General features: G+C 40.5%; 1 protein-coding gene across 2 annotated transcripts in view; it reads left to right on the top strand.

Annotated features, from left to right (window-relative positions):
• The first annotated feature begins 8,657 nt into the window (after positions 1 to 8,657).
• The window catches only part of CACNB2 (calcium voltage-gated channel auxiliary subunit beta 2), a 398,122-nt gene continuing 379,353 nt past the window's right edge, over positions 8,658 to 27,426 (top strand). For both annotated transcript variants that reach the window (XM_027847927.1, XM_027847930.1), the window contains exon 1: positions 8,658 to 8,854. In XM_027847927.1, coding sequence (XP_027703728.1) covers positions 8,726 to 8,854 — 129 coding nt within the window. In that variant the 5' untranslated portion in view covers positions 8,658 to 8,725. The remainder of the gene's footprint in view (positions 8,855 to 27,426) is intronic.

A 27,426-nucleotide genomic window follows, 5' to 3' on the forward strand; every position in this document is an offset into this window, starting at 1 on the left:
AAGCCTCTTTATATATTATTCCTCTTCATAAATGCCATCAAGACATTGACAAACTGGCCTTCTTGCCATTGCTCACCTAGAACATTTAAAACACTGTATCTCCTGTTTACATACCCTTACAGACTGTCCCCCATGACTGGAATGCACTGCCTCCTCACCTCAGCATCTTAGAACCTCCAGTCCTCCTCAAATTGTAGCTTCTGGTGTCCTCCCCCACCCTACCAAGAAATTACATATCAGAACAATTTTTAACATGTGTTGTTTCTTTTTAAGTTTTGAGTTCCAAATTCTATCCCTGTCTCCCTCCCCTCTCCCTGAGATGGTAATCAATCTGATACACGTTATACATGTGCAATCATGTAAAACATATCCATATTAGTCATCTTGCGCAAGAAAATGAAAGGAAAAAGGAGAAAAATATTATGCTTCAGTCTATTCAGATGACATCAATTCTTTCTCTGGAGGTGGATGGCATTTTTTTTATCATAAGTCCTTTGAGATTGTCTTGGATCATTTTATTGTTGTGAAGAGCTAAGTCATTCACAGGTGCTCATTGTACACTATTGCTGTCATTGCATACAATGTTCTTCCAGTTCTGCTCACTTCACTTTACATCAATTCATGTCAGTCTTTCCAGATTTTTCTGAAATCCTCCTATTTGTTACATATAATATGACACACATAATCCATTACAATTATGTACCACAACTTGTTTAACCATTCCCAGCTGATGGGCATCCCCTCAGTTTCCAATTTTCAGCCACCATAAAAAGAGCTGCTATAAATATTTTTTGTACAAATAGGTCCTTTTCTCTTTCTTAAAATCTCTTTGGGAGAGGCGGAGCCAAGATGGCAGAGGAAAAGCAGTGACTTGCTTGAGCTCTTCCCCAAACCCCTCCAAATATCTGTAAAAAAATGACTCTAAACAAATTCTAAAGCAACAGAACCCACAAAAAGACTGAGTGAAACAAATTTCCAGCCCAAGACATCCTGTATGATTGATTGGAAAGGGCGTGCAGGCCACAGCGAACCTAGAGCAGGCCTCAGAGTGCTGAATCACAGGCAGCTGTGGCGGTTTCCAGACTTCTCAACCTATAAATGCCAAAGACAACTTAGAAGGTCAGTGAGAAAAGTCCGTGACTGCGGTGAGAGAGAGAAGTTAGGTCTCAGCCACCTCCGGGGCAGCGGCTGCCTCCTGAGCTTCTGGCCCACAGACTGAGGGGGAATCCAATGGCTGATCAGAGGGGGATTGCAGGGATCTCTTTGACAGTGCTGAGGCAGGAATCTCTTGCTTTGCCCATACTTGGATCTGGGTCACAGTTCTGGGGGGCAGTCCTGGGGTGAGGAGGAGTGCAGGTGTGGTGGAGCTTGTAGTGGCAATGGAGAGGAAACACCTCGCCCCTCATCATACCGCCTTGGAAGAACTGAAAATTTACAGGTCCCTAGAAGTAGCTCTGAAGACAGCTATACAAACCCTCAAAGCTTAGGACAGTACATTCTCCACATTGGAAGCAGATTATTTCCTTAACAAAGAGTTTAAAACTCAAGTAATTGGCCGGGATCATGAGTAAGTGGCACAAAAAGAGTCAGACTATATTATCTTACTTTGGTGACAAAGAAGATCAAAACATACAACCAGAAGAAGACAACAAAGTCAAAGCTCCTACATCCAAAGCCTCCAAGAAAAATATGAATCAGTCCCAGGCCTTGGAAGAGCTCAAGAGAGATTTTGAGAAGTAAGTAAGAGAAGTAGAGGAAAAACTGGGAAGAGAAATGAGAATGATGCAAGGAAATCATGAAAAACAAGTCAACAGATTGCTAAAGGAGACCCAAAAAAATACTAAAGAAAATAACACCTTAAAAAATAGCCTAACCCAAATGGCAAAAGAGGTCCAAAAAGCCAATGAGGAGAAGAATGCCCCAAAAAGCAACATTGGCCAAATGGAAAAGGAAATCCAAAAGATTACTGAAGAAAATACTTCCTTAAAAATTAGAATAGAGCAATTGGAAACTAATGACTTTATGAGAAATCAAGACAGTGTAAAAGAAATCCAAAAGAATGAAAAATTAGGAAACAGTGTGAAATATCTAATTGGAAAAACAACTGATCTGGAAAATAGATCCAGGAGAGAGAATTTAAAAATTATTGGACTATCTGAAAACCATGATCAAAAAAAGAGCCTAGACATCATCTTTCAATAAATTATCAAGGAAAACTGCCCTGATATTTTAGAACCAGAGGGCAAAATAGAAATTGAAAGACTCCACCGATCTCCTCCTGAAAGAAATCCCCAAAGGAAAACTCCTAGGAATATTGTAGCCAAATTCCAGAGTTCCCAGGTCAAGGAGAAAATATTACAAGCAGCCAGAAAGAAACAATTCGAGTATTATGGAAACACAATCAGGATAACACAAGATTTAGCAGCTTCTACATTAAGGAACTGCAGGGCATGGAATATAATATTCCGGAGGGCAAAGGAGATAGTATTACAACCAAGAATCACCTACCCAGCAAAACTGAGCATAATCCTTCAGGGAGAAAAATGGTCATTCAGTGAAATAGAGGACTTCCAAGCATTCTTGATGAAAAGGCCAGAATTGAATAGAAAATTTGACTTTCAAATACAAGACTCAAGTGGAACATGAAGAGGTAAACAAGAAAGAAGAATCATAAGAGACTTGTTAAGTTTGAACTGTTTACATTCCTGCATGGAAGGATGATATTTGTAACTCATGAGACCTTTGTCAGTATTAGTGTAGTTGGAGGGAAAAAATTATATGTATGTATGTATGTATAGATAGATAGATAGATAGATAGATAGATAGATAGATAGATAGATAGAGGGCACAGAGTGAGTTGAAGATGAAGGGGTCATATCTGGAAAATAAAATTAAGGGGTGAGAGAGGATTATGCTAGGAGAAGGAGAAAGGGAGAGGTAGGAGTGGGTAAACTATCTCACAAAAAAAAACAGAAAAGAAAAAGCTCTCACAGTGCAGGGGAAACAGGGAAGGTGAGAGGGAATGAGTGAATCTTATTCTCATAGGATTTAACTTAAGGAGGGAATAACATACACATTCAATTGGGTATGGAAATCTGTCTTACCCTATAGGAAAATGGGGGGGGGAAGGAAACAAGACATGTAGATTGTTACCATTTTTCTATTTGATGTTTCAATATAGGAAGGTTCTATGATTACTCTTATATATCTGCTACCTCACACCAAATCCGATGATAATTCCTTTCTCTTTCAGTACATGGTCTTTACAAGTGGTATGTCAAAAAGAATTCATCATCTACTGCTCAAAGTTAAGATAACGATCTTCTCTACCTGTAGCTAAGCTGGCCAATCAATCAAGCATTTGTTAAAGACCTACTATTTGTCAAGTGCTGTGCTAGGCACTGGGCATATCATTTAACCTCTCAGCCTCAACTTACCTAGGTGTAAAATAAAAAGGTTGGACCCGGGGCCACTAAGGCCTTTTCTAGCTCTAATTCAAAGCTCCATTGTCCTAAGGATAGGGAATAGATTTTCAATTTCATTGGTATAGGGAACACCTCATGAAGACATTTCTACTAAGGTTCATCCACATCTCCTCTCTGCAACTCATTGTCTTAGAGGGCTGCCTCAGAACCCTGAGATACTAAGTGTCAAGGTCACGACACCAGTATATGGCACAAGCAGCACTTGAACCCAGATCTTCTAGTCTTTGAGGCCTTCTTTCTAGCCAGTACATCAGTATGTTTGAACGTCTGGCTTTTCTCTGAATGGGAAGAGAGAATCAAAGGAAGGGTATGAAAAAAGTAGTTACTAAGGACTTAGTGGTGAGACAGGAAGAAATGAGAATCTTCGATTAGTGCTGAAGGGATGGTAAAAGATAAGCTAAGAGAAAAATAATTATTTCATTTGGGTTCTTGGATATCTGCACATGACTACTTTGTCCCAATATGGATTTTGCCAAAGTGCATTCAGTATAACAAACTACCCCTCCTTTACTCCCCCAAAAAAGACATTTGAGAAGGCTGGAGTTCTCCGGTAAGCTACACCAATGCCTTGTGGATTAAAGCACATATTGTACTCCCAGTAAAATCAAAATCAAGAAGTGACTTTTTATAGAGTGATAACAGATTTATAAATGGGGTCTATAGGTGCCTTTAAATGTCTACTTCTGGTCTACTTTATACGGCGAGTTAATAAAGGGCAAAGTTTTGAGAAAATAGAGTTCTTTCTACCAAGCTAAGAAAGTACAGCATTGGTAGACTGTTAGAAAAAATGATTTAACTATGATCAAGATTCTGAACTACAGGCCAGGTTTAAGGGGCACTAGCTAAGCTAAATAAATGAAAAGCAGGCAATTTTCTTACCTTTTCCAAGTCTAGTTAGACAAGCTCCCTCATTTCATCAACTCTAGACTTAATTTAGAAAGGAAGAGATAAGTGGATCATTGATCATTCATTTGCAGAAGGGGAATATTTAAAGGGATTTTGTTGCTTTTTTTCCTGCCTATGTTCCCTACCAGCTCCTCTTCTTATTTTAGAGCATTAGTAATGCCCAGAATTTATTTGTCTGTCATAACTACTTATGAGCCCACTGCCTCTGACATGCAGCTCCAACAAGTTAGTCATCTGCTTCTGAATGCCTCAGCTGACTGTACAGCCACTATCGATGGAGGGTCTTGTATTTGTGTAACTTTTAACATTTAAAGAATTAAGTTTACTTATCAAATTTTTTCTTTAGTCTTTGGCTCTGAGACACTGGATTAAGAGAGATATATTTTAAGACTGACTGGATAGAAAGGATCCATGCTCACAAGCCTATGTAGTGTTTACACATCCCACTGATATCACTTCTTTCTATTGGAGTAACATTTCATGATTGTTTATTCTAGATCTCTTACAACCTAAAGAAAGCTTGAGTCAGGCTTAGATATTTGAAGAAGAACGGAATGTATTTATGATGTCAATGACTTATAAATACTAGTAAAATAGATATAACAGAAAGAACTTCAACCTGGATTTGAGTCCCTACTCAATTCACCTATCAGCTGTGTGACCTCGGGCAAATCTTATTGACGTAGAAAGGGTACTTGATTTGTACTCCAAGGATCCCTGTTCAAATTTCAACTTTGCCCCTAATCCATGAGATCTTTTAATTTCATGGCTACAGTCACCATCTACAATGATCTTTGAGCCCAAGAATATAAAATCTTACACTGCTTCTACTTCTCCTTCTATTTGCCAGGGTGTGATGGGACTAGTTGCTAAGATCTTGGTTTTTTAGATGTTAAACTTCAATCCAGTTTTTTTTTTCACTCTCCTCTTTCACCCTCATCAAAAGGCTTCTGAATTCTTTACTTTCTACCATTGAAGTGGTATTGTCTGCATATCTGAGAATGTTGATATTTCTCCCAGCAACCTTAATTCCAGCTTTTGATTCATTTTGCCTAGCATTTCACATGATGGACTCTGCATATAAGTTAAATAAGGTGACAATATACAGCCTAGTCGAACTCCTTTTCCAGTCTTAAACCAATCAGTTGTTCCATGTTCAATTCTGACTGTTGCTTCTTGACCTAAATACAGGTACTGTGGGAGACAAGTAAGATGATGTAGTACTCCCATCTCTTTGAGGATTTGACACATTTTGTTGTGATCCACACAATCAAAGGCTTTAGTGTAGTCAGTGAAGCAGAAGCAGATATTTTTTCTGAAACTCCCTTGCTTTTTCCATAATCTAGTAAATGTTGGCAATTTGGTCTCTAGTTCCTCTGCCTTTTTGAAAACTAGCCTGTTCTTCTGGTAATTCTTGGTTTACACATTGCTGAAGCCTAGCTTGCAGAATCTTAAGTATAACCTTGATGGCATGTGAAATGAGTACAACTATTCAGTAATCTGAACATTCCTTGACATTGCCTTTCTTTAGGATTGGGATGTTAACTGACCTTTTCCAATCCAGTGGCCACTGTTGTGTTTTCCAAATTTGCCGGCATATTGAGTGCGGCACTTTAATAGCATCATCTTTTAGAATTTTAAATAGCTCAGTTGGAATTCCATCATTTTATTAAATACCTATTATGAATCAGGCATTATGAAAAAAATGAAACTTTCCTTGCTCTACAGAAATTTACATTCTATAGGAGGTAGAGAAGATATGATAAGTTTCTAAGTAAAAACAAAATATAAATATATATTTAAAAAATAATAATTTAATCAGGAAAGGCTTCCTCTGGGAGACATCACTTGAGCTGAGTCATGGAGGGAGCTTGAGATTTCAAGTTGCTGAGGTGAGGAAGAAGTATATTCCAGGCATGGGGGACAGCCTGTGTGGGCAAAAGCATAAAGAGAGACAAGAAATGGAAATATCATGTAAGAGAAATAATAAGTAAGCCAGTTTGGCTGGTGCAAAAAATGCATGACAGAGAATAATGTGAAATCAGTCTGGAAACATAGGTTGGAAAGAGATTATCAAGGGCTTAATATGCCAAACAAGAGTTTGTGTTTTATCCCAGAGGCAAGCGGGAGCCCCTGGTGTTTCTTGAGCAAGGCAATGACATGGTCAGACCTGGGCTTTAGTAGTACAAATTGGGAGCTATGTCAAGAGGGATTTATGGGGTTGGAGGCAAGACCAAATAAGAGGCTACTGAAGTAGTCAGACTGGTGAGGTTTATTACTCTACATTCCAAATGACTGTCAAAATAATTATTTAATATGGCAATACTAGCAAGTTACATGGCCTAGTGGTTAGACCCCTAATCTCCAAGTCAGGAAAACCTGGATGCAAGTCCTGACTACCAAATGTTAGTTAGTAAGTTCTTTAAGCTCTCAGTGACCTAGGCAACTCCAAAATGTACCTTCCTAACACTGAGGAGCTCAGGAGCCCAGAATCTTCCCCTCCCCCAAAATGGTAATACAGCTCAGAAATCTTGTGATGCAGAGCCTTGAATTGTAATGGTATTTGTTTTCATGGGATTTGACCTGTAGTGCACACAATGCTCTAAGTGATATGCTAGGAATTTCTGAAAGGAATTTGCTAAATGAAGCAACCTTGACTCTTGCCATAGCTGCTTTTCCATGGCCAAAAGTTAGGCTTTCATGCTCCTTTAAGTGAGACTTTTTACTTCAGCCTCAATGTTAAAAATGTATAGAGCCTCCCCAACACAGCCATGAAACATCTTGACCTTTGCTAGGGCTACATGGTCGGGGTGGTTTGGGGGAATGGTGGTGGACAGGAGGGTGATGGTCTTTAGAACAACAAAGTTTGAGTTTAATAGGAGCTTTAAAGTAACAATGAAAGAACTTGGGTGTAATTTGGGAACTAGTGGGATAGGTTCTGGATCTGAAGTCCAACTGAATTGGGTCAGGTCCTAAGTGTTGATGTTTATTTACCTTTCTTGCCTGGTAACTCACCAACAGCTTCCTTCCTAAAGTAATCCAAAGTCACTAGCACTAGTAAAAAAAAAAATCCTTGTGCTGGCTTGACACTTGTTATACAGTAACTCAAAGGGCATTGCGTTTATTCATAGCATCATTCATTTACAGCTGAAAGGGATTTTAGAGGTCACTGAGACCAGCCCTCTCGTTTTACACTTGAGGAAACTGAGGCCCAAAGACGTTACATGGCTCACCCAACATCACACAGCTAATGTGAGGTAGGATTCAATTCCAGGTCTGCCTGACTCCCATACCTGTTCTCCATGTTCAATTTACAGTTTCAGCTCACTCCCCAGGTCGTCCTTTCTTTGGCAACCCTCTCCTAACACGAGGCCCATAGGGAGGTGGTGAGCGGTGGGTCTGGTAGCTACTCTAGAGTAGGAGACCCCCACACCCAGACACACAAGCATTTGTATCCAGCTAGCGTAGCCAGGGGCAACTTTGTAACAGCGCGGGTAGTGGTGAGGAGAGGAAGGGGCCGGGACAGGGTTGGAGCCCACAGGGCGGTCGCTACTCCGGAGGAACTTTTCCAAGCATGGTTCCCCTCTCTTTCGGCCGCGCCTCCCCCTCCCGGCCGCTCGCTCCCGCTCGCGCTCGCTCGCTCTCCCCCTTCGCTCCCTCCCTCTTGGCTTGCTCTTGCCAGGCGGCGGCTGTTGCTGCCGCCGCCGCTGCTGCTGCTGCTGCTGCTGCTTCTGCCTGACTCAGCCGCGGCTCGGAGCGCCGTCACTTTCCGTCTCCCGCGCCGGCCAGGGAAGGGAGGCAAAGCAGCCGCCAAGGCTGCTGCTGAAAAGAGGAAGGGGCCTCTCTCTCCCGGGCCCCTCTCCCCGGCCCCTCGCGGCTCCGGGCCACCTCTGCCTCCAGTCTTTCGGATCTTTCGCTTTTCAAAATGGCACGACCGAGTCCCGCGCCCTGAGAGTGACCGAGCGGGGAGCGCTCGCTGGGCAGAGCGCTGGGGGCGCTGCGGGGCAGCGCCGCCAGCGCGGGAGCGCAGAAGCTGAGCGCGCAGCGGAACCCGGAGCCGGACTGCAGAGCCCCAGCCGGACAGCGGAACCCTGAGCCGGACTGCAGAGCCCCGAGCCTGACAGCGGAGCGCCGAGCCACACCACGGCTCCGCGGGGCTGAGAGAGCAGCTGGAACCCGAGCCGGACCTCGGGACACCGAGCGGAGCGCGCAGCGGAACCCGGAGCCAGACCGAGGAGCCCCGAACCGGACCACGGAGCCCCGAGCCGGACTGCGGGGCTTAGGAGGAGAATCTCGGCTGGCCGCCTGCCTTTCTTCTCGCTGACTTTTCTCCAATGGTCCAAAGCGACATGTCCAAGTCGCCTCCCATCCCGGCGGTGGCGGCAGCGGCGGTGGCGCAGGAGATCCAGATGGACCTGCTGGATAATCCCTTGCCCGCGGCGCCGCTGGGAGTTGCAGTACAGGTAGGGAGCTAGGGCCGGTCCGTACCTTCTTTTCTTTGTGAGAGGTTCTGTTGCCGACCTCCCCTTCTCTCCCGCTTCTTCTCCTTTCTCTCCCTTTCTCTACTCCTGCTTCCCCTAGCAGATCCCCTTCTGCCTCCTCTCCAGGCTCCTTCCCCTTTTCCCCTCTCCTCGCATCCATGACCCTAGTCTTTACCGCGGTCCCGGCTTCCATTTTTCTTTTGCACCATTTCCCAGTGGTAGGGAATGGAGGAGACCTCAATGCCATCCAGGGCTTCTCCCCGGGCTGCTCTTTTCAGCTCCTCCTCTCCCCCTCCCGGGAAAAGCACATGGAAGCGAGCAGATGAGGAGAGCAAAGCAGAGCGGCACCTGAACAGGAGGTTGTGTGTGTGTGTGTGTGTGTGTGTGTGTGTGTGTGTGTGTGTGTGTAGGAGTGGGGTCTCCCAGTACAGCTTTCTAGGGAGGCTCAGAACCCCCAGAAACCTTAGTCTTAAGGTCCTTGGCCGCAGTGAGCCCTTCCTCCTCCGTGGCTGTCACTAGGATGCCTCTGACAGCTCAACTGTCTCCTCTCACTCCTAGGCACTCGCCAAGGCTTTTCCTCTCGAACTCTCCTGGTGGTTCCCTTACCCTGGGGAAGACCTTCAGCTTGGGCTGGGGAGGGCAGTGAGGACTGGGACAAAGTTTGCTACCTTCCCTCCCCTTCGTTTTAATGCTTGCCCACTAGTGAAAGCCTTGGGACCCCTTTCCTCCCTGTGGACTATGAGTGCCTTCTGGAGAAAGGCTGGATTCCTGCTCTTTATGAAGTAACAGAGAGAGGGAAAGAGAGGGGGAGAGGTAGAGATGAGGAGAAAGGAGGAGAGGAGAAGAGAGGAGAGGAGAGGAGAGATAGAGACAGAGAGAGAGATCTCGATTGCTTTGAGTGATGGTGCTGTCTATACTTCCATGTATCAGTAGTAAGGGGCCTCCAGGTTTTTTTTCCTAGGAGGAAGAATTCTCTCTTGTGTGAAGGTCTGAGGCTGATGTAAGCAGGGCTTGGGGACAGTATTTACGGAGCGGTTTTTGCTGCAAAATGTAAACTAGTTTCTTGGCCTTAAGATGACATGCATATGATAAGTTGTGGTGAGTTATTTAATGAGTGACATACCAGTTAAAGTTCTCATTGCTGTGTGCTAGAATGCTGCTCAAACAATCAGGAATGTTTTCAGTAAAGTAGGTTGTAGAGACTGGTGGCTCCAGAAGAAATAGTAATGTTTTGTTAAAATGTTGTTATCAGTGAGAGAAAAGTGACAAATATGTAGAGCATAATTAGCTTCGTGGGTGGCAGTGTGGTATAGTGGGTAGATAGCAAGCCAGTCTTAGAGTTAAGACAGTCCTGGGTCTGATGCATAATGGCTATGTGACCCTGGACAAATCACTTAGAGCTTCAGTAAGCCACACAATTCTGTAAGACTGAAGTTGAGAGGCAGCAGTGGGGTGGGTAAAGTATCAGAATGGGAGTCTGGAGGACTTAGGTTCAAATGCCAGCTTTGCCACTTGTTATTTGTATGATCGTGGCCAGATTGCTTCACCTGAGATTCAGTTGTTGGGGTTGTTTTTCATGTTAAAAATCAAAAGATTGGACCAGATAATCTGCCTCTGTGTTCCCTTCCCCTCTAAATCTAGGTTCTGAGAATTCTAAATTGTGAAGGAGCCCAGATTTTAGTCAGCTCCATGACTATGCCAGGAACTTCCAACTCCTGACAAACTCATATTCTTCCCTCTATCCCCATTACTTTTTTCCAAAAACACAGAAACAAGCAATGTGTATGTAACTGGACTTTCACCTGTTTTTTTCTGTTGTTTTGTTGTTGTTCAGTCATTTCAGTAGCTTGACTCTTCATGACCCCGTTTGGGGTTTTCTTGGTAAAGATACTGCCATTTCCTTCGGCAGCTCATTTTACAGATGAGGAAACTGAGGCAAACAGGGTGAAATGGCTTGCCTAGGGTCACACAAATACTAAGCGTCTGAGGCCAGATTTGAATCAGGTCTTTCTGACTCCAGGCCTGGCACCCTATCCACTGTGCCATCTAGCTGCCCTTGTTGTTTTTTTCCTAGGGGGAAAATTGCACAGAAGTTCAGATATGTATTAGCTTTAGCACCTAGTTTTGTAAGCAAAGTGAACAGATGGTTAGAAAATTTACCCAGCACCTGCCAGAGTCTGAAATTCCGTTTTCAAGTCCTCTAGTTACAGTCTCTATGTTGATCTTGAATTCAGGCGTTCTTAACCTGTGGTCCATGAACTTGTTTTAAAAAATGTTTTCATAACTGTATTTCAGTATAATTGCTTTCCTTTGTAATGTTAGGCACTTTATTTTATGCATTTTAAAATATTATGAAAATGGGTTCATAGGTTTTGCCAGACTGCTAAAGAAATCCATGACCCCCCTCCCAAGGTTAAGAACTCCTGTTTGTTTGTGTTAAATTATGTAATGGTGTTAAAATATATGTCCACTGCTGGCAACCAGATTTGGTTTCTCAGTCATGAAAAATATATAAAAACACATTGCTCCTACTGCTTTTTTCCTGGTTTTTACTTATTTTGCATTTTTATAATAATGTTCATTTCTGAGTTCCTAAAAACAAAAGCACGCAAGTAGCTAAGGGGTCATGGTCTGCACAGAGTCCCCAGCAGCTCCAACCTCCATCTCTCTGCCTTCCCTACCTGCCAAAAATGACAACCATTTTATCTTGACTCAGTTTTATATTAAGTTCTTCAAGGAAAACATTGCTTTGTTTATACTGCATATGGTAAATGATAGAATCATAGACCGGCTTGGGACTTGGCAAGTGCTTTTCATTTATTCTCCTGCCTTGAGCCAGGACGTTTAAGCCATCCCAGAAAGATAAGTGTCTACCATGGAATCAACTCTGTTTATGGAACATTGAAATAACATGCCATTATTGAGAAATGGATTTTTGACTTGCTAATGTTGTCTCTTAAAAGCAGCCGTGCATCAGCATCTTGATCTTAGATACCTTTCTGGGTTCACCTGTGATCTGTATGGAATTCAGCAGACACCAAGTGCTTTTGTTTCCAATGTGCTATACATTAATGCAGAGATGAACAAGGCATGAACCCTGACCTTCAGGAGTAGATTAATAAGCATGGATGCATATAAGAGGGTGATAGTGATTGGATCTATGAATACAGAATTCAAAGGATCATAGATCAAGAGCTACAAGGGACATTACAGATGCCAGCTGAATCCAGTCCTTCATTTTTACAGATGAGGAAACTGAGGCCTAGAGAGATAAAGTGACTTGTCCAGAGTCAAACAGCTCGTAGATTTCTTGGGCAGAATTTAAACTCAAGTATTCCTGACTCCAAATCAAACCAATTCTCCATTTTGCCACCTAGTTTCATTTAACTTTTTTAGGGAGGAAACTGTCTCTGCTAATATAGGTCTGCTGTGCCTTCTTTGTAATTTATAGTCTTATTGCCTGGATGGTGGGAGAGCAGATCATAAGATAATAATCCAGGGTGGCTTTAAGTGACTTGCCCAGGGTCATATGGCTAGTATGGGTCAGAGGTGAAATGGGAACCCAGGTCTTCCTGGCTTGAAGGCCAACTCTATGCCTTTCTGCCTGTAATATGTGGATATTTACAAACATACATACACATGTATATACATGTATATATGTATGATTATATATGCATATATGTAAATGGATATTTACATGCATGTATAAAATGCATGTTCTCATATACATGCATGCAAACATGTATGTGTAAATATATATGTGTGTTTGCATATATGTATTTGACATACCAGATACAGTGCTGGACCTGGAGTCAGGAAGACTCATCTTTGTGACTTCAAATTCAGCCTCAGACACTTACTACCTATGTGACCCTGGGCAAGTCATTTAACCCTGTTTGCCTTAGTTTCCTCATCTGTCAAATGAGCTGGAGAAAGAAATGGCAAACCACTCCAGTATCTTTGCCAAGAAACCCCAAGTGGGGTCACAAAAAGTCAAACATGACTGAAATGACTGAATGACAATGTATGTGTCTGTGTGTGTACACGCACATTAAATAATCACTTTTCAAAGGATGTGCCATATTTGTTACAGCATCCAGCTGATCTTTCCAGATTGGTTTCATATTGTTCCACCTTATTCACTCTATATTTTAGCCAGACTGGTTAACTTGCTGTACTCTTCTATATGATACTTCATTACCTTCCTTTGAATTTTTACCCAGGCTACCCCCCCCCCCCCCATGCCTGGAATTCATTCTCTGATTCCAACCTTTAGAATCCCTAACTTCCTTTAAGGCTCACCTCAAGCACTGCCTTTTACCTTCATGATGTTCCCAATTATTTGTGCCATTCTCCCTTCCCTCATTCCAAATTACTTTTTATTTACTTTGGATAAAGACAGAATCTAGTGGCTAGAGAATGAGGTTTACCTGGGTTCAAGGCCACTGACTAGGTGACCTTGGGAAGGTCTCTAAATGTCTTAGTGTTCTAGGCTCAAATAGAAATTGGGTGTCACTAGACTGTCCACAGGGATCTTTGTAGACCACATATTGACCTCATTTTTTAAAAAAAATTACTTATTTTAAGGGACAGCTAGGTGGTACAATGGATAGAGCACTGGCCCTGGAGTCAGGAGGATCTGAGTTCAAATTCAGCCTCAGACACTTGACACTTAATTAGCTGTGTGACCCTGGGCAAATCACCTAACCCTGATTACCTTGCCCCTCCCCCACCAATTACTTATTTTATTCTGAACTTAAAATATAATTCTTTGTTTTATTTCATTTTAATTAATTTTGTTAAATATTTCCCAATTACATTTTAATCTCACTCAGGCTGTGCTTGGGAGTGTTGTGGGCCTTGTGAGCCAGCCATTTGACACATCTGTTCTAGGCCACTCTCTAAGAGTGTAAGTTGCAGTGGTAGAAGGAGTCTCTTCCCCCAGGGGATGTTGGGGTGGGGAGGGGGAAGTTGTAGGGTGCATGATGGGGGTCAGGGAAGGCTTCCTAGGGGAGGGAGCAATGAGCTGGGCCTTGGAGAAGGAAGGATCTTAGCAAATATGCCATAGGAATGCCACACCTGAGCATGTATCCATGTGTGTTCATACAGAGATGGTGGAGAGAACAACATGAATGTATATTCCAGGATAGTTTTAATAATGAATGTGTAATGAAGGGGAGATATCCAATGTAAACCTGAGGAGGTAGGTTGGATCCAGATTGTATCCCTTAAGTGCCAGAATAATGAATTTGTATTCTAGCCCTTCAAATGAGATAATGTACATGATATAATGCTTTGTGAACCTTAGAGTGTTATGGGCACGTCAGCTGCTTTCATTGTCATCAGCTAGGTGATGGTGAGCTCAGGGCAAGAGATGCGTGAATTATCATCAGAGTGGAGATCATTGAGGCCATGGAAATGGATGAGCTGGGGAAGGAGAGAGAAGGTAGAGAGACTGTGACCCAATAAAAAGGTTCAAGGAGTGCTAGGATCCATAGTAGAACTGAGAGATCTCAGTGACATGCAGTAGAGAAGAATATTGAGGGAGGTGGGTAATGGCTGCAGTGACAAATACTGAGAATGAGAGTGGAGAAAATGCATTTGGGTTTGCCAGCCCAAAGATGATTGTAGATCTGAGAGAGAATTTCAGAAGAGTGATGGTCATGGAACTAAATTGTTAAGGGGATGGACTGGGGAGTTTGTAGAGCAATGGCTGATGATGAAGCAGAGGTAAAAGGTCCAATCTCTCTACTCTCCATTCTTTCCTGGATCTCACCTCTTCACTGTCTACGTTCTCCTTCCTTCCATATCTTGATCCCCTGGTGAATCAGTTCAACTCTACTCTGTCTTCTTTTTTCAGGTATCCTGTCCCCTTTTCCTATCATCATTCTTTTTGTTTTGTTTTGTTTTGTTTTTTTTCTAGGCTATGAGTTTAGGTGACTTGCCCAGGGTCACGTAGCTAGTAAGTGTCAAGTGTCTGAGGCTGGATTTGAACTCAGGTCTTCCTGACTCCAGGGCTGGTGCTCTATCCACTGCACCACCTAGCTGGCCCCCATCATCATTCTTGCCCTGCCAAGCTTCAACTTTGTAGCCAAAGTCTTTTCTCTTACTCATGTGCTGCTGAATGAAGCTGGAGAAAATTATGAAAGCATGCTGAGTGGGTTAATATTAGTAATAACGATGATGATAAGTCATATTTATACAGTGCTTTAAGGTTTGCGAAGTGGTTTACAAATAGTATTTTCTCCTATCCTAACAATAGCCCTGGGAAATAGATGCTATTATTTATCCCCATTTCACAGATGAAGGAACAGATAGGGAGAGATGAAGTGATTTGCCTGACATCATTCAGCCCTTCAATGAACAAATATTTGTATTTTGAACTCACTATAAAATTATATTACATAATCTTGCAACACCAAGGCAATCTTTTTTATACCTCCATAATTGATTCATTATCCCACTCAATACATTGGCTTTTCCAAACTTTTTCATTTCTCTTCAAACTTTGCATGGCTTCACTACCCCCCACCCTCTTAAAGTGAGAACATCGCTTCATATTTCACCAAAATATTGAGGCCATTCAATAAGAGCTCTCTCTTCTCCCCTCCTCCTTATCTCACATCGCTAAAGTGTCTTCTGCTACTATCTCCTCCTCCTTCATTGACGAGGTGGCCCTTCCCCAGTAGATTGCCCCCCTCCATCATCCCTTCTCTCTCATTTGTCTTCTATCTCTCTCCATATATTGGTTGCTTCCCTACTGCCTACAAACATGCTTATGTCTCTACCACCCTCAAAAATCTCCCTTGATCCACCCTTCCATGCTGTTCATATATTTATTTATTTCTATATTAATATCATTCCTGTCTTCTCATGACTAAACTCCTTGGGAAGGCCATCTCCTTTCTGCTTCTGACCACTGAAACTATTCTCTCCAAAGTTACCAATGACCTCTTAATTGTCAAATCTAATGACCTTTTCATAATCTTCATCCGTCTTGACCTTTCTTTAGCTTTTGACACTTGATCATCCTTCCCTCTGTTCATTATCTCCAATTTATCCTCTATATGTCTAATTTGTACATAGTTGTTTGCCTATTGTGTTCCCCATTAGACTGTGAGGACCTTGACGTGAGAGACTGGTTTTTTGTTTTGTTTTGTCTTTCTTTGCATCCCTAGCATTTAGTACAGTGCCTGACACATAGTAGGTACTTGATAAATTCTTGGAGACTTGACATGACTTGAGCAAGTATAGATGACTCCTTCTGAAAAGTTGTCAGTGAGAAGACAAATAAACACATGTTGATGGGATAGCGAGGCCAAGCGATATTTTTGTGCATATTCATTTCTTGTAAGATAGAGGAAGCATGAAGAGCTTGTTAGGCAAAGGGCTGATTGGGTAGGGGCTAGAGTGAGCAGGAGTAGGAACGTGTAGGAGAATGATCGATACCAGACACTAGAATCATTAAGTTTAAGGACATGGTGGAAGAGGTGCTTTCTTTTGATGGAGATAAAGAAGAGAGGATAGACAAGTACATAGCATAAAGAGTTTTTTGTGGAGGGAGAAGTGGGGCTTGAGAGATTTTATAACAAATGTTCTCAGTCTTCTCAGTGTAAAAGGCAGGATCATCTACAGAGAGAGATTGGAGGAAGTCAAATTGAAAGCTTGAGAAGAGGGAAGAAAGTCTTTATAAGACCGGGACCTTCATTTAATATCACTACTCCCCCCACTCCCAGCACAAACACAACTAAAGCCAAACTTAAAATGTCTCACTTGAGAAATATCTGACGAAATAAACCAAGAACAGTCAGAAGTCTAGTTTAAACAGGTTGTATTTGTTAGCTCAGAAGCCAAGCTCGTTGAACAGATTTTGTGGGACTTCTGATGTGACTCAGTCTTGCTGCTGAACCATTTAATTGCGGACATTGTGGGATCAGGAATCCTGTGTTCAATTGAATGAGCAGATTCTTGGACTCATTAAGTATTATTTGGCTAAAAGGGAGATGGTAGTGGGAAAAGAAGGGTGGGCATGATGGGAGACATGTAACCAGTAGTATGTCATCAGTTTGAGTCTCAGGGAGACTGTAACCACCCCGACCCCACCAGAATCACACCTGGTAAGGAAGAGGCAGCTACCAAATGCCTGGTTATTTTGCTTTGAGCAACAAATTCTAATCTGTTCCCTCCAGCTGAGCTTGTCAGGTACTTTTCAAACACATTTTAGGGATCCAGCCTTAAGGGAGGAACATCTTGAATAGCATCAGCAGAGAAATTCATTTGAAACAACCAGCAGTAGTTTTTTGGTTGCTTTCAGTTGGAGCGGTCACTATATTTGCATTGCACTTGGTGGCTTCTCTAAAACCTTCCTCCCTCACTATAGCATCATTTACCTCTTAGATGACGCTGGGAAATTAAAACCAAACCAAACTGAAACAAACCAGTAGAAAGCCACAAATGTCTGGGTTTGATTTAAAAGTAGAAAAATGATCTATGTATGAGTGAATGACTGGGGGTTAGTTAATCATGTATTTGAGAGTTGCATTTCATTTTTAAAGTAATATATTTAGATTTAATTTATATATTCCTGAACTCAGTTCTGAAGAATTATACTCTAGTCAACTCTGGTGGAGAGAAGAGGTTACAATGAGGAGGTGGTGACTTCTAGTCAATATGGATGCCTAAGCAGAGGCAGGAAATTAACTCCCTAACACCAACTCTATCACAAACCTACAAATCTTGCCAGGCTGAATAATGATCTAAAATTTCAAATGAACAACTCTTCTAACTCTTCCATCCCAGAACTGTATAAAAAACCAGCTAGAATCCTCCAGGCAATGGAAAAGAGAGCCACCATCAGTGCAAGAATGGCAGTGATAAGTTTGCAGCCTTCTCAGATGACTAGAGAAACATGTAGCCTGAAGGACTCTGTCTGGAGGGGAGAAGAGAAGACAGCTAGCTAAGAAAGCCCCACAGAATTTGGAAACCCACAGTAAAGAACCTGGGATTCTACAGGTGTGGCAGTGATCAGTATGGGTGTGGCAGCAATCAGAACAGATTGTCCCAGGGCACCTAGGTCCTAAGATGTTATAGAGGACTCTGAAGATCCAGTATACTGAACCTCAAAAATCTGGGGAAGGGGCCAAACCTAAGATGTTGAGATGAATGGAGGAATCCAGGTGACCTAGCTGGAGACCATACAGGGCCAATCACCCCATCCAGAAGCACAGAAGGAAGCAGAGACTGGCCCCAAGACACAACCCCAGTTCAGGAAGTAAGACTGGAGAGAAGAATAAAATCTAACTTGAAAAAGAGTAACATTGTAAGAACTTCAAGCAAAGACACAAAGGGAAAAAAAATGATTTTTCACTAGGACTACATGGAAGAGGGGCAGGGAAGGAACGAGCATTTATTAAGTACCTAATATGTGCCCTCACCTTGTACTAAGCAATTTACAAATATTTGATCATGTGATCCTCCCTGCAACCCTGGGAGGTAGGTGCTATCATTATCCTCATCATACAGTTCAGGAAACTGAGGCATATAGAGGTTAAGTGACTTGCCCAGTATTACACAGCCACTAAGAGTCTGAGGCCAGATTTAAGTTCAGATTCTAGGTCTCGCACTCTATTCACTGAGTCATGTAGCTGCCACCTAGAAGAAAAGAAGCAAAAGATAAAAAAAAAAATAAAAAAAACAAAAGCTCTGGAAGAAAGAATTGTAAGGAGAATAGTTTAGAATAGAAAGTAGCAAACCTTATTCAAGTAACAGACTTCTTAAAAATTAAATTAGACCAAACAGAAATCAATGTGTCTATGAGATAACAAGAAACGTTAGAACAAAAATAAAGAGTAAAAATAGAAGATAAAAGCTATCTGTTATTAAAACAAAAAGACTGACCTAAAAAAAATAGGTCAAAGACAGATCACTTAAAAATTATTGAACTCTTTGAAAGATGTGTTTTCTTTAAAGCTTACATACTATATCTCAAGAAATCACAAATGAAAACTTCCCAGATCTATTAAAACCAGAGGGCAAAGTGAAAATTCAAAGAATCCACTGATAATCTTCTGGAATAATCTTCAAAAGGACAGATCCAGGGCAGCTAGGTGGCGCAGTGGATAGAGCACCCTCCCTGATGTCAGGAGGACCTGAGTTCAAAGATGCTTACTAGCTGTGTGACCCTGGGCAAGTCACTTGATCCCAATTGTGCCCCCCCCAAAAACAAACAAACAAAAATCCAAAAGGACAAGTCCAGCAATGTCATAGTAAAAATTCAGAGCCTTCATATCAAAGAAGTACTACAAGTACCTCCCACCACACCACCACCACCCCCCCCCCCCCCCCCCCACCCCTGGGTTTAAAAAAAAAAAAAGAATTCAAATACTAAGGAACCATAGTTAGGTTCACATAAGACCTGGAAATCTCAACTTTAAATGAGAGATCTTGAAATACAACATTTGAAAACACAAAGGATATAGACTTACAACCAAGAAAAACTTATACTCAAAAGCTTGGTATAATTTTTCAAGGAAAATGACCTTTTATAGAATAGAGGACTTTTAAGGTTTTTTGGTGAAAGACTAGAACTGAGTAGGAACTTTGAAATGTAAATATAAGAATTAAGAGAATCCTAGAAAAGGAAATGATGAAAGAGATGATTTCAGAGAATCTTGGCAAGTAGGAAATATTGCAGAGTGAAATGAGTAGGACTAAAACAATTCCTACAATGACAGCATTTCAAATAAAAACTCTGAAAACCTTAGCACTGACCAGAGCAATGAGTAGCCCCACCTTCAGATTGCTACCTACCTCCAGAGAAGAGAGGTGATGGATTTTAAGATGCAGAGACATATTTTTTGCACACAGGTGCTATGTGGATTGTTTTGTTTGACTATATTTATGTGTTACCAGGGTTTCTTTTTTTTGGAATGGATGAGGTAGGAGGGCTAGGGGGAAGATTAGCACTAGTCAGGCCTCCTCCTCAAAGGAAGGCCTTTGAAACATTTTTGAGAATGCCAAAAAAAGAGGAATAGAAGGTTGGAAGGAAGCACAGATAATAAGCAGGACAGTTTTGAAGGTAATGTGTGTAAATATATATATATATATACACACACACACATATATACATACACATATATATGTATACATATGAATACACATATATTTAATACACATATAAATACATATATATTTGAAGTATACAGTGTGAAATAGACACAGTCTTCATGCTCATTTTTGGAGTGCTTTAAGTTCAGAATAAGAAAGAAACTTCTCCTCCCTCCTTTCATTAGAAGTAAAGGACAATGAAAGGGGAATATTGAGTATATCGTTAGAATTACTTAATGTGTTGACTAGTTTTCTTGAATTGCTTTATTTTTTTCCATCTCTTTTTTATTTGTGCTCCAAAAGATGGCTGCTGAGTGAGAAAGGGAGATTAATATATTAGGAAATGAAATTAATATAAAAATAAAAATATTAAGCAAAACCAAAAGTTTAAATTGAAAAACAATGTAAAAATATGAGGAAGTTTGATTACACCCAAGAATATTCCCTCTTTATTTGTTTTCAGCACACTCCTTCTAATCTATGTTATTGTTTGGTGTATTTTTTTAAGAATTGAAAGTAATTTTGTTTTAAGAATTTAATGATCTGGATGTTGTACTTTGTAGAGTCCTTTGTTGTTTTTAGAGATTGACATATTTTAGAGGACAAATTCTTAAGAAACCTTTTCCTTCCAATGCTTTCTTGGTCATCTAGAAAGAAGCAAAAGAATTTAAACATAAGCATGTGTATTTATTTATCTATGGCAACAGCACCAGCTTGTAAAGAGCTTCATACTTCCAAAAAGCAATTGTTTGAAATTTTCAGGAAAAAAAAAGTACCATTTGAAGTATCTAATTTTGGAAAATTATATACCCTTTATCTGAGATAAAGGGAATCATCACTAGGATGCTCCCTTTCTAGTGATATGATAGTTGGTCTTGATTCATTTTTTTTTTCTTTAGCTGAGGTCCATATGAAAGAAAAAAGCCTTATTTTCAGGTTTCAGAGATTGAGTAACCTTTGAATAGGGTAACGTGTGAATAAGGTAGATTTGCATCTAAACCTGCATTAGTTTGTTCTTCAGGTTCAAAATTTCCTGACTTGAAAATTTTCTTACTGCATTGTTAATTAGATTGCAAACTCCTTGAGGGCAGAGACTGTCTTTTGCCTTTTTTTGTATGCCCAATGCTTAGCATAGTGCCTGGCATATAACGGGTGCTTAATAAATGTTTATTGATAGATTGACAGACAGAAATATGGATTATTAAATTTGGGGGTTTTGTGGAAATATTATTTTTCCTTGTAAGTAGATACTGCAAACAAATTTTCTATGAATGAAAGGTACTCAATTTTTAAACAGAACTCCTTAAAATAAAAAGCATTGTTGGGTTCAGTCATGTCCAGCAAAGTAAAAGTATAATTAAGCTTATATGTTTCCATTGGCATTTTATTATAAATGTGATACCTAGAGAATTACTATAACTGTATTTAAATGCTACCTACACAGGGAAATAAGTGGTATGGTCAATATATTCAAACAAATTATCAAAATAATTTTAGAAAATGTTAAGGTTTTGAAGAAAAAGATAGAGTTGGATGTACTAGAGCTTACCTATTGAACTTTGTTGTTAATTCTTGTTTTGCTATTTTGTTGTTTTGTTATTTTGTTGTTATTATTGTTGTTTATTCCTATTTCACTGGTGTGTGAAAATTCTGATGAGAAAAATCCCTCTAAAGTAGATCAGGATTTGTTCTGCATCTATCTTTCAGAGTTTCTGAGGGTGATGGTGCTGGGAATTCCATTTGGTCACATAGCCAAGGTGTGTTATGAGAAGAACTTGAACTCATATGTTGTGTATCCTAAGGAAGGCTCCTTAACACCTACCTAGATCATTCTGAGAGAATATGAATACTCATCGATAAGAAAAGTCCCAATTTTTCACCCACTTTTTCCACAAAATTTTACAAATGAGTTTATGTTCAAAACTTGTTTTGCCCATGGCTATCATCATCTCTCTCCTTACCAAGTCAGCCAAATGTTGGGCACAACACTTTAGAGCACACTTTCCTCACCTCCCAATTTCAAATGAATTCTCTCAGTCAAATTTCTCTAGGAAATGATTGCATTGGGGTGGGGGGGGTGTTTCTGTGTGTGTGTGTGTCTGTGTGTGTTTGTGTGTGTGTGTGTGTGTGTGTCTGTCCCTCACTGATTCAAATAGAACTGGTGGATTCTCTGCCCTTGTTAATACACTCAGCTATATTTCATTCAGTAAGTCATTTTCTCAGTGTATAAGCTGTGTCTTAGGAATATGCTAATGATTTTTGTAGTAGTACTGTCTCTGGTATATCTCTACCAACAGGTGGTTGAGTGGAATGCTAATGGCCTGGAATACAAAAAATCCAGATATTATCACCATTAACTAGGGAAGGGGAGGAAAGGGACTAGGAAGAGAATGAACATTTACATATGCAGAGTGCTTTGCTAATATCACATTTGATCTTCCCAATAAATTTGAGGTAAACACTTGTATTATCCTTATGGTTGGGGAAACTGAAGCAAACAGGGGTTAAGTGGCTTGCCCAGTCACTAAACTAGTAAGTATCTAAGGCTGTATTTGAACTCAGATCTTCCTGACTCCATGCCCAGCTCTCAATCCAGCGTACCACTTAGCTGCCTATTAGTATGACCTTGAAAAAACTCACTTTTCCTCCCTGGGTCTCAGTTTTTGGGGTTTTTTTGAACTGTAAAATGAGGCGATTGGATTAGACTAGGTGATGAGTAGGGCTAACATTTTATTCTGCATTCAGGTATGCCATGAAGTGATTATTCAGTGAACGATTGGCTACTCTCTTTGGTCTGAAATTTTAAGGGAACAGCTTCTAAAGGCATCTACCTAACTTGATAGGAGAGGACCAGTTTAACCACAAAGGAGATGTGCCTCAATACCTCATTATCATAACTTCTTCACAGACAGTTTCATGATAGGGCAAAGAAACTTAAGCAAGGAAACTATAAGGCACAGAATGAATGAATTAAAAAAAAAGACTCTGGGCAAGCAACAGGGCTGAAATTTTTTATTTTACATCTTAAAATTTTATTTGATATTTTATTTTCCCCAATGACATGTAAAAACAAATTTTAACATTTGTTTTTTTTTTAATTTTGAGTGCCAAATTCTCTTTTTCCTTCCTTCCCCTCCTGCCTCATTGAGAAGGCAAGCAATTTGATATAGGTTATACGTGTGCAGTCATGCAAAACATATTTTCATATTAGTCATGTCGTGAAAGAAAACATAGATTAAAAAAACCCAGGAAAAATAAAGAAAGGGGAAAAAGTATGCATTCAGATTCTACATTCAGATTCCATAAGTTCTCTCTCTGGAGATGGATAGCATTTTTCATCATAGGTCCTTCAGAATTGTATTGGATCATTGTATTGCTGAGAATAGCTAAGTCGTTCATAGCTGATCATGTTACAATATTGCTGTTACTGTGTAGACTGTTTTGCTTCTACTCACTTCACTTTGTATCAGTTCATGTAAATCTTTCCAGGTTTTTCTGAGAGCATCCTGCTTATCATTTCTTATAATAACACAATAGTATTCTATCACAATCATATACCATAATGTGGTCAGCCATCCCCCAGTTATTGGACATCCCCTCAATTTCCAATTCTTTGTTACCACTAAAGGACCTCCTTTAATATTTTTGCACATGTAAGTTCTTTTCCTTTTTTTTCATCTCTTTGGGATACAGACCTAGTAGTGGTATTGCTGAATCAAAGGAAATGCAGGGTTTGTTTTTATTTTTTAGCTCTTTAGGCATAGTTCCATTTTGGTTGAATCAATTTACAACTCCACTAACAGTGCATCAATGTCTCAATTTCCCCACATCCTCTTCAACATTTGTTATTTTCATTTTCTCTCATATCAGCCAATCTGATAGATGATGGGTGGTACCTCAAAGTTGTTTTAATTTGCATTTCTCTAATGCATAGTGGTTTAGAGTACTTTTTCATGTGACTACAGATAGCTTTACTTTGAAAACTGCCTGTTCACATCCTTTGACCATTTATCAATTGAGGAATGACTCTTATTTTTATAAATTTGACTCAGTTCTCTATATATTTGAGAAATGAGGCTTTTATCAAAGACACTTGCTGTAAAATTTTTTTCACAGTTATGACTATTGTATATTTCCCTCCATCCTAGTTTCCCCCTGTTTATCTTATGCTCTCTCTCCTTTCACCCTGTCCATCCTCAAAAGGATGCTTCTTATTGCCTCTACCAATCTACTCTCTCTTCTATCAGCTCCTCCCCTTCTCTTATCCCCTTTCCCTCCTACTTTCCTGTAGGGTAGGAGAGACTTCTTTATTCTTTTCTTTTCTTTTTCTTTTTTGGTGAGGCAATCAGGGTTAAGTGACTTGCCCAGGGCCACATAGCTACTAAGTGTCAAGTGTCTGAGCCCAGATTTGAATTCAGGTTCTCCTGACTCCAAGGCCAGAGCTCTATCCACTGTGCCACCTAGCTGCCTCTAAGACAGATTTCTATACCTGAAACTGAGTATGTAAGTTACTCCCTCTTTGAGTCAATTCTAATGAGAGTAAGGTTCAAGGTCTCCCACCCACGTCCCCCATCTTCCCTTCCTCTGTAAAAAACTCTTTCATGCCTCTTTTATGTGAGATAATTTGCCCCATTCCACTTTCCCTTTCCACTTCTCCCAATGCATTCCTCTTTCTCATCCCTTAATCTTATTTTTTTAGATAATCAACTCATCATATTCAACTCACACCTGTGCCCTCTGTCTATGTATACTCCTTTTAACAGAACTAATAATGACAAAGTTCTTTGGAGTTACAAGTATCATCTTCCTGTGCAGGAATGTAAACAGTTTAACCTTATTGAATTCCTTATAATTTGTCTTTCCTGTTTACCTTTTTATGTCTCTTTTGAGTCTTGTATTTGAAAGTCAGATTTTTTATGCAGCTCTGGTCTTTTCATCAGGAGTGCTTGAAAGTTCTCTGTTTCTTTGAATGTCAATTTTTTCCCCTGAAGAATTATGTTCAGTGTTGCTGGGTAGGTGATTCTTGGTTGTAATTCTAGCTCCTTTGCCCTCTGGGTCCAAGTCCTCTGATCCTTTAATATAGAAGTTAAAATATAAGTGCTAAATCTAAAATCTAAAATGCTAAATCTTCTGTTATCTTGACTGTCACTCCACGATATTTGGATTATTTCTTTCTGGCCACTTGCAATATTTTCTCTTTGACTTGGGAGCTTTGGAATTTGACCATAATATTCCTGGGAGTTTTTGTTTTGGGATCTCTTTCAGGAGGTGATTGGTAGATTCTTTCCATTTCTGTATTACCCTCTAGTTCTAGAACAAGCCTGTACAAGATATGGCCCACAGGCCGCTTGCGGCTGGTCAAAGGATTTTGGTGACCAAGAAAAATGTAGAGTTGCCACAGAGCGAGCACTCTCCTGTTTGTTATGTGACCTTTGGCAACCAACCATCATCATTCTGTCTCTTGTCTAACCTATCTGCAATCTGAAGAAGTTTACAAGTTGTGAAGTCTGTTCTAGAATATCTGGACAATTTTTCTTGATAATTCTTGAAAGATGATGTCTAGGCTATTTTTTAAACCATGACTTTCAGGTAGTATGGTAATTCTGAAATTATCTCTCCTTGATCTATTTTCCAGGTCAGTTGTTTTTCCAATGAGATATTTCACATTTTTTTCTATTTTTTCTTTCTTTTGATTTTGTTTTATTGCTTTTTGATGTCTTGTGCAGTCAATTCTGATGTCCAGTTCTAATTTTTAAAGAATTATGTTCTTCAGTGAATGTTTGTACCTTCTTTTCCAATTGAACAATTCTGCTTTTAGTGAGTTCTTTTTTTCTTCAGTAAATTTTTGTACATCTTTTTTCCATTTGGTCAGTTCTGCTTTTTAATGCCTTCCTTTACTAAGATGTTGACTCTTTTTTTTTTATAATTTTCTTTCATCATTGTCTTTTCCATCCATATTTTCCCTCTACCTCTTAATTGATACTTAAAATCCTTTTCCGGCTCTTCCAGGAATTCTTTTTGGGCCTGAGACCAATTCATTTTTTTTTTTTTTGAGGCTTTGGATGGAGCAGTTTTGATTTTATTGCCATCTTCTGAGTGTGTGTTTTGATCTTCCCTGTCACCATTGTTAAGTTCTATGGTCAGGATCCTTTGTTGTTGTTGTTGTTTGCTCATTTTTCTAACCTATTTCTTGACTTTTAGCTTTATATTAAAGTTGGGCTCTGCTCCCAGGGTGGAGGGTACACTGTCCCAAACTTCAGGTTTCTTGCGCAGCTGTTTTTAGTTTTCAGTTTTAGGGGATTTTAAGCTTTCAGTTTTTTCAAGGTGATATGATCTAAGGAAAGGTGTGTTTATTACTCCCCTGGCCTGTGCTGTGATCTGTGAGGGACCACAAGCATTCTTTTCTGTCCTGGAACTGTGACCAGAATACCCACTCCTCTCTGGCCACAAGATCTGGTCTGCTGGTGCTCCTCTTTGCCCTGGGACGGTGACCTGGCTCTGAATATAGGTAATGCAATAGAGTCTTGTACCCACTGCCAGCAAAGGGGTCCCTATAATCTCCTTCTGACCAGTTGTCCAACCGCCTTACTATCTGTGGGCTGAGAGCTCCAGAAACAGCTGCTGCAGCCGCTGATTCGGTTGCCTCCAAGGACTGCTGCTGGTTTGCTGGGTGAGGCGTGCCGCAGTGCAGCCTGTTCTTGAGCATGCTTCATTCTCACCACCATGCAACAGACTTTTCCTGCTGACCTTCTAAGTTGTCTTGGGCTGCAAACTGCTTCACTCCGTTCTTTGGTGGGTTCTGCCACTCTAGATTTTGCTTAGAGGCATTCTTTAAAGTTGTTTGGAGGGGAATTTGAGAAAGCTCAGGTGAGTTCCTGCCTTTTCTCTTCCATCTAGGCTCCCCTCCCTCCCAGGGTTGGAATTTTAATGTAACTTCTTTATACTTTAGCTACTGAGGCACTGGAGTGACAACTGAAATGAAGCTGCCTTGAATTGTTCCTTGTGTTCAAAAATATTTTTGTTGATGTTCATAAAGATGAGTGATGTGCTTGGCACAGATTTAATCTTTAAAGGGGGGGATATTGGGGGCCTGAAAAATATTTATAAGCATAAGCAGGACAGAGACCTTTGCCATAGCAGTCAGAATTCAGGGTAAAGATTGTCAATGTTAAAAGGAAACAGGGGTCTTTAATATATTGGTTGGATGGTTGGGAAAAGGTTATCAACTCCCCTCTTCCTTTTTCACAATAGCTAAGAGACTCTTAGTGGGTTCACAAAACTTCAAGATAATTTCCATGACTCTGGTACTAGTTGGCAGAAACATGATGGAATTGGGAGGAATTTATTTTTCCTAACTCAGGAGATTGTAAAGGCTGAGGAAAGAGAGGAAGGAAGGAAGGAAGGAAGGAAGGAAGGAAGGAAGGAAGGAAGGAAGGAAGGAAGGAAGG

The sequence above is a fragment of the Vombatus ursinus genome, unplaced genomic scaffold (genome assembly GCF_900497805.2).
Source record: "Vombatus ursinus unplaced genomic scaffold, bare-nosed wombat genome assembly UNPS02005459.1, whole genome shotgun sequence".
NCBI lineage: Eukaryota > Metazoa > Chordata > Mammalia > Diprotodontia > Vombatidae > Vombatus > Vombatus ursinus.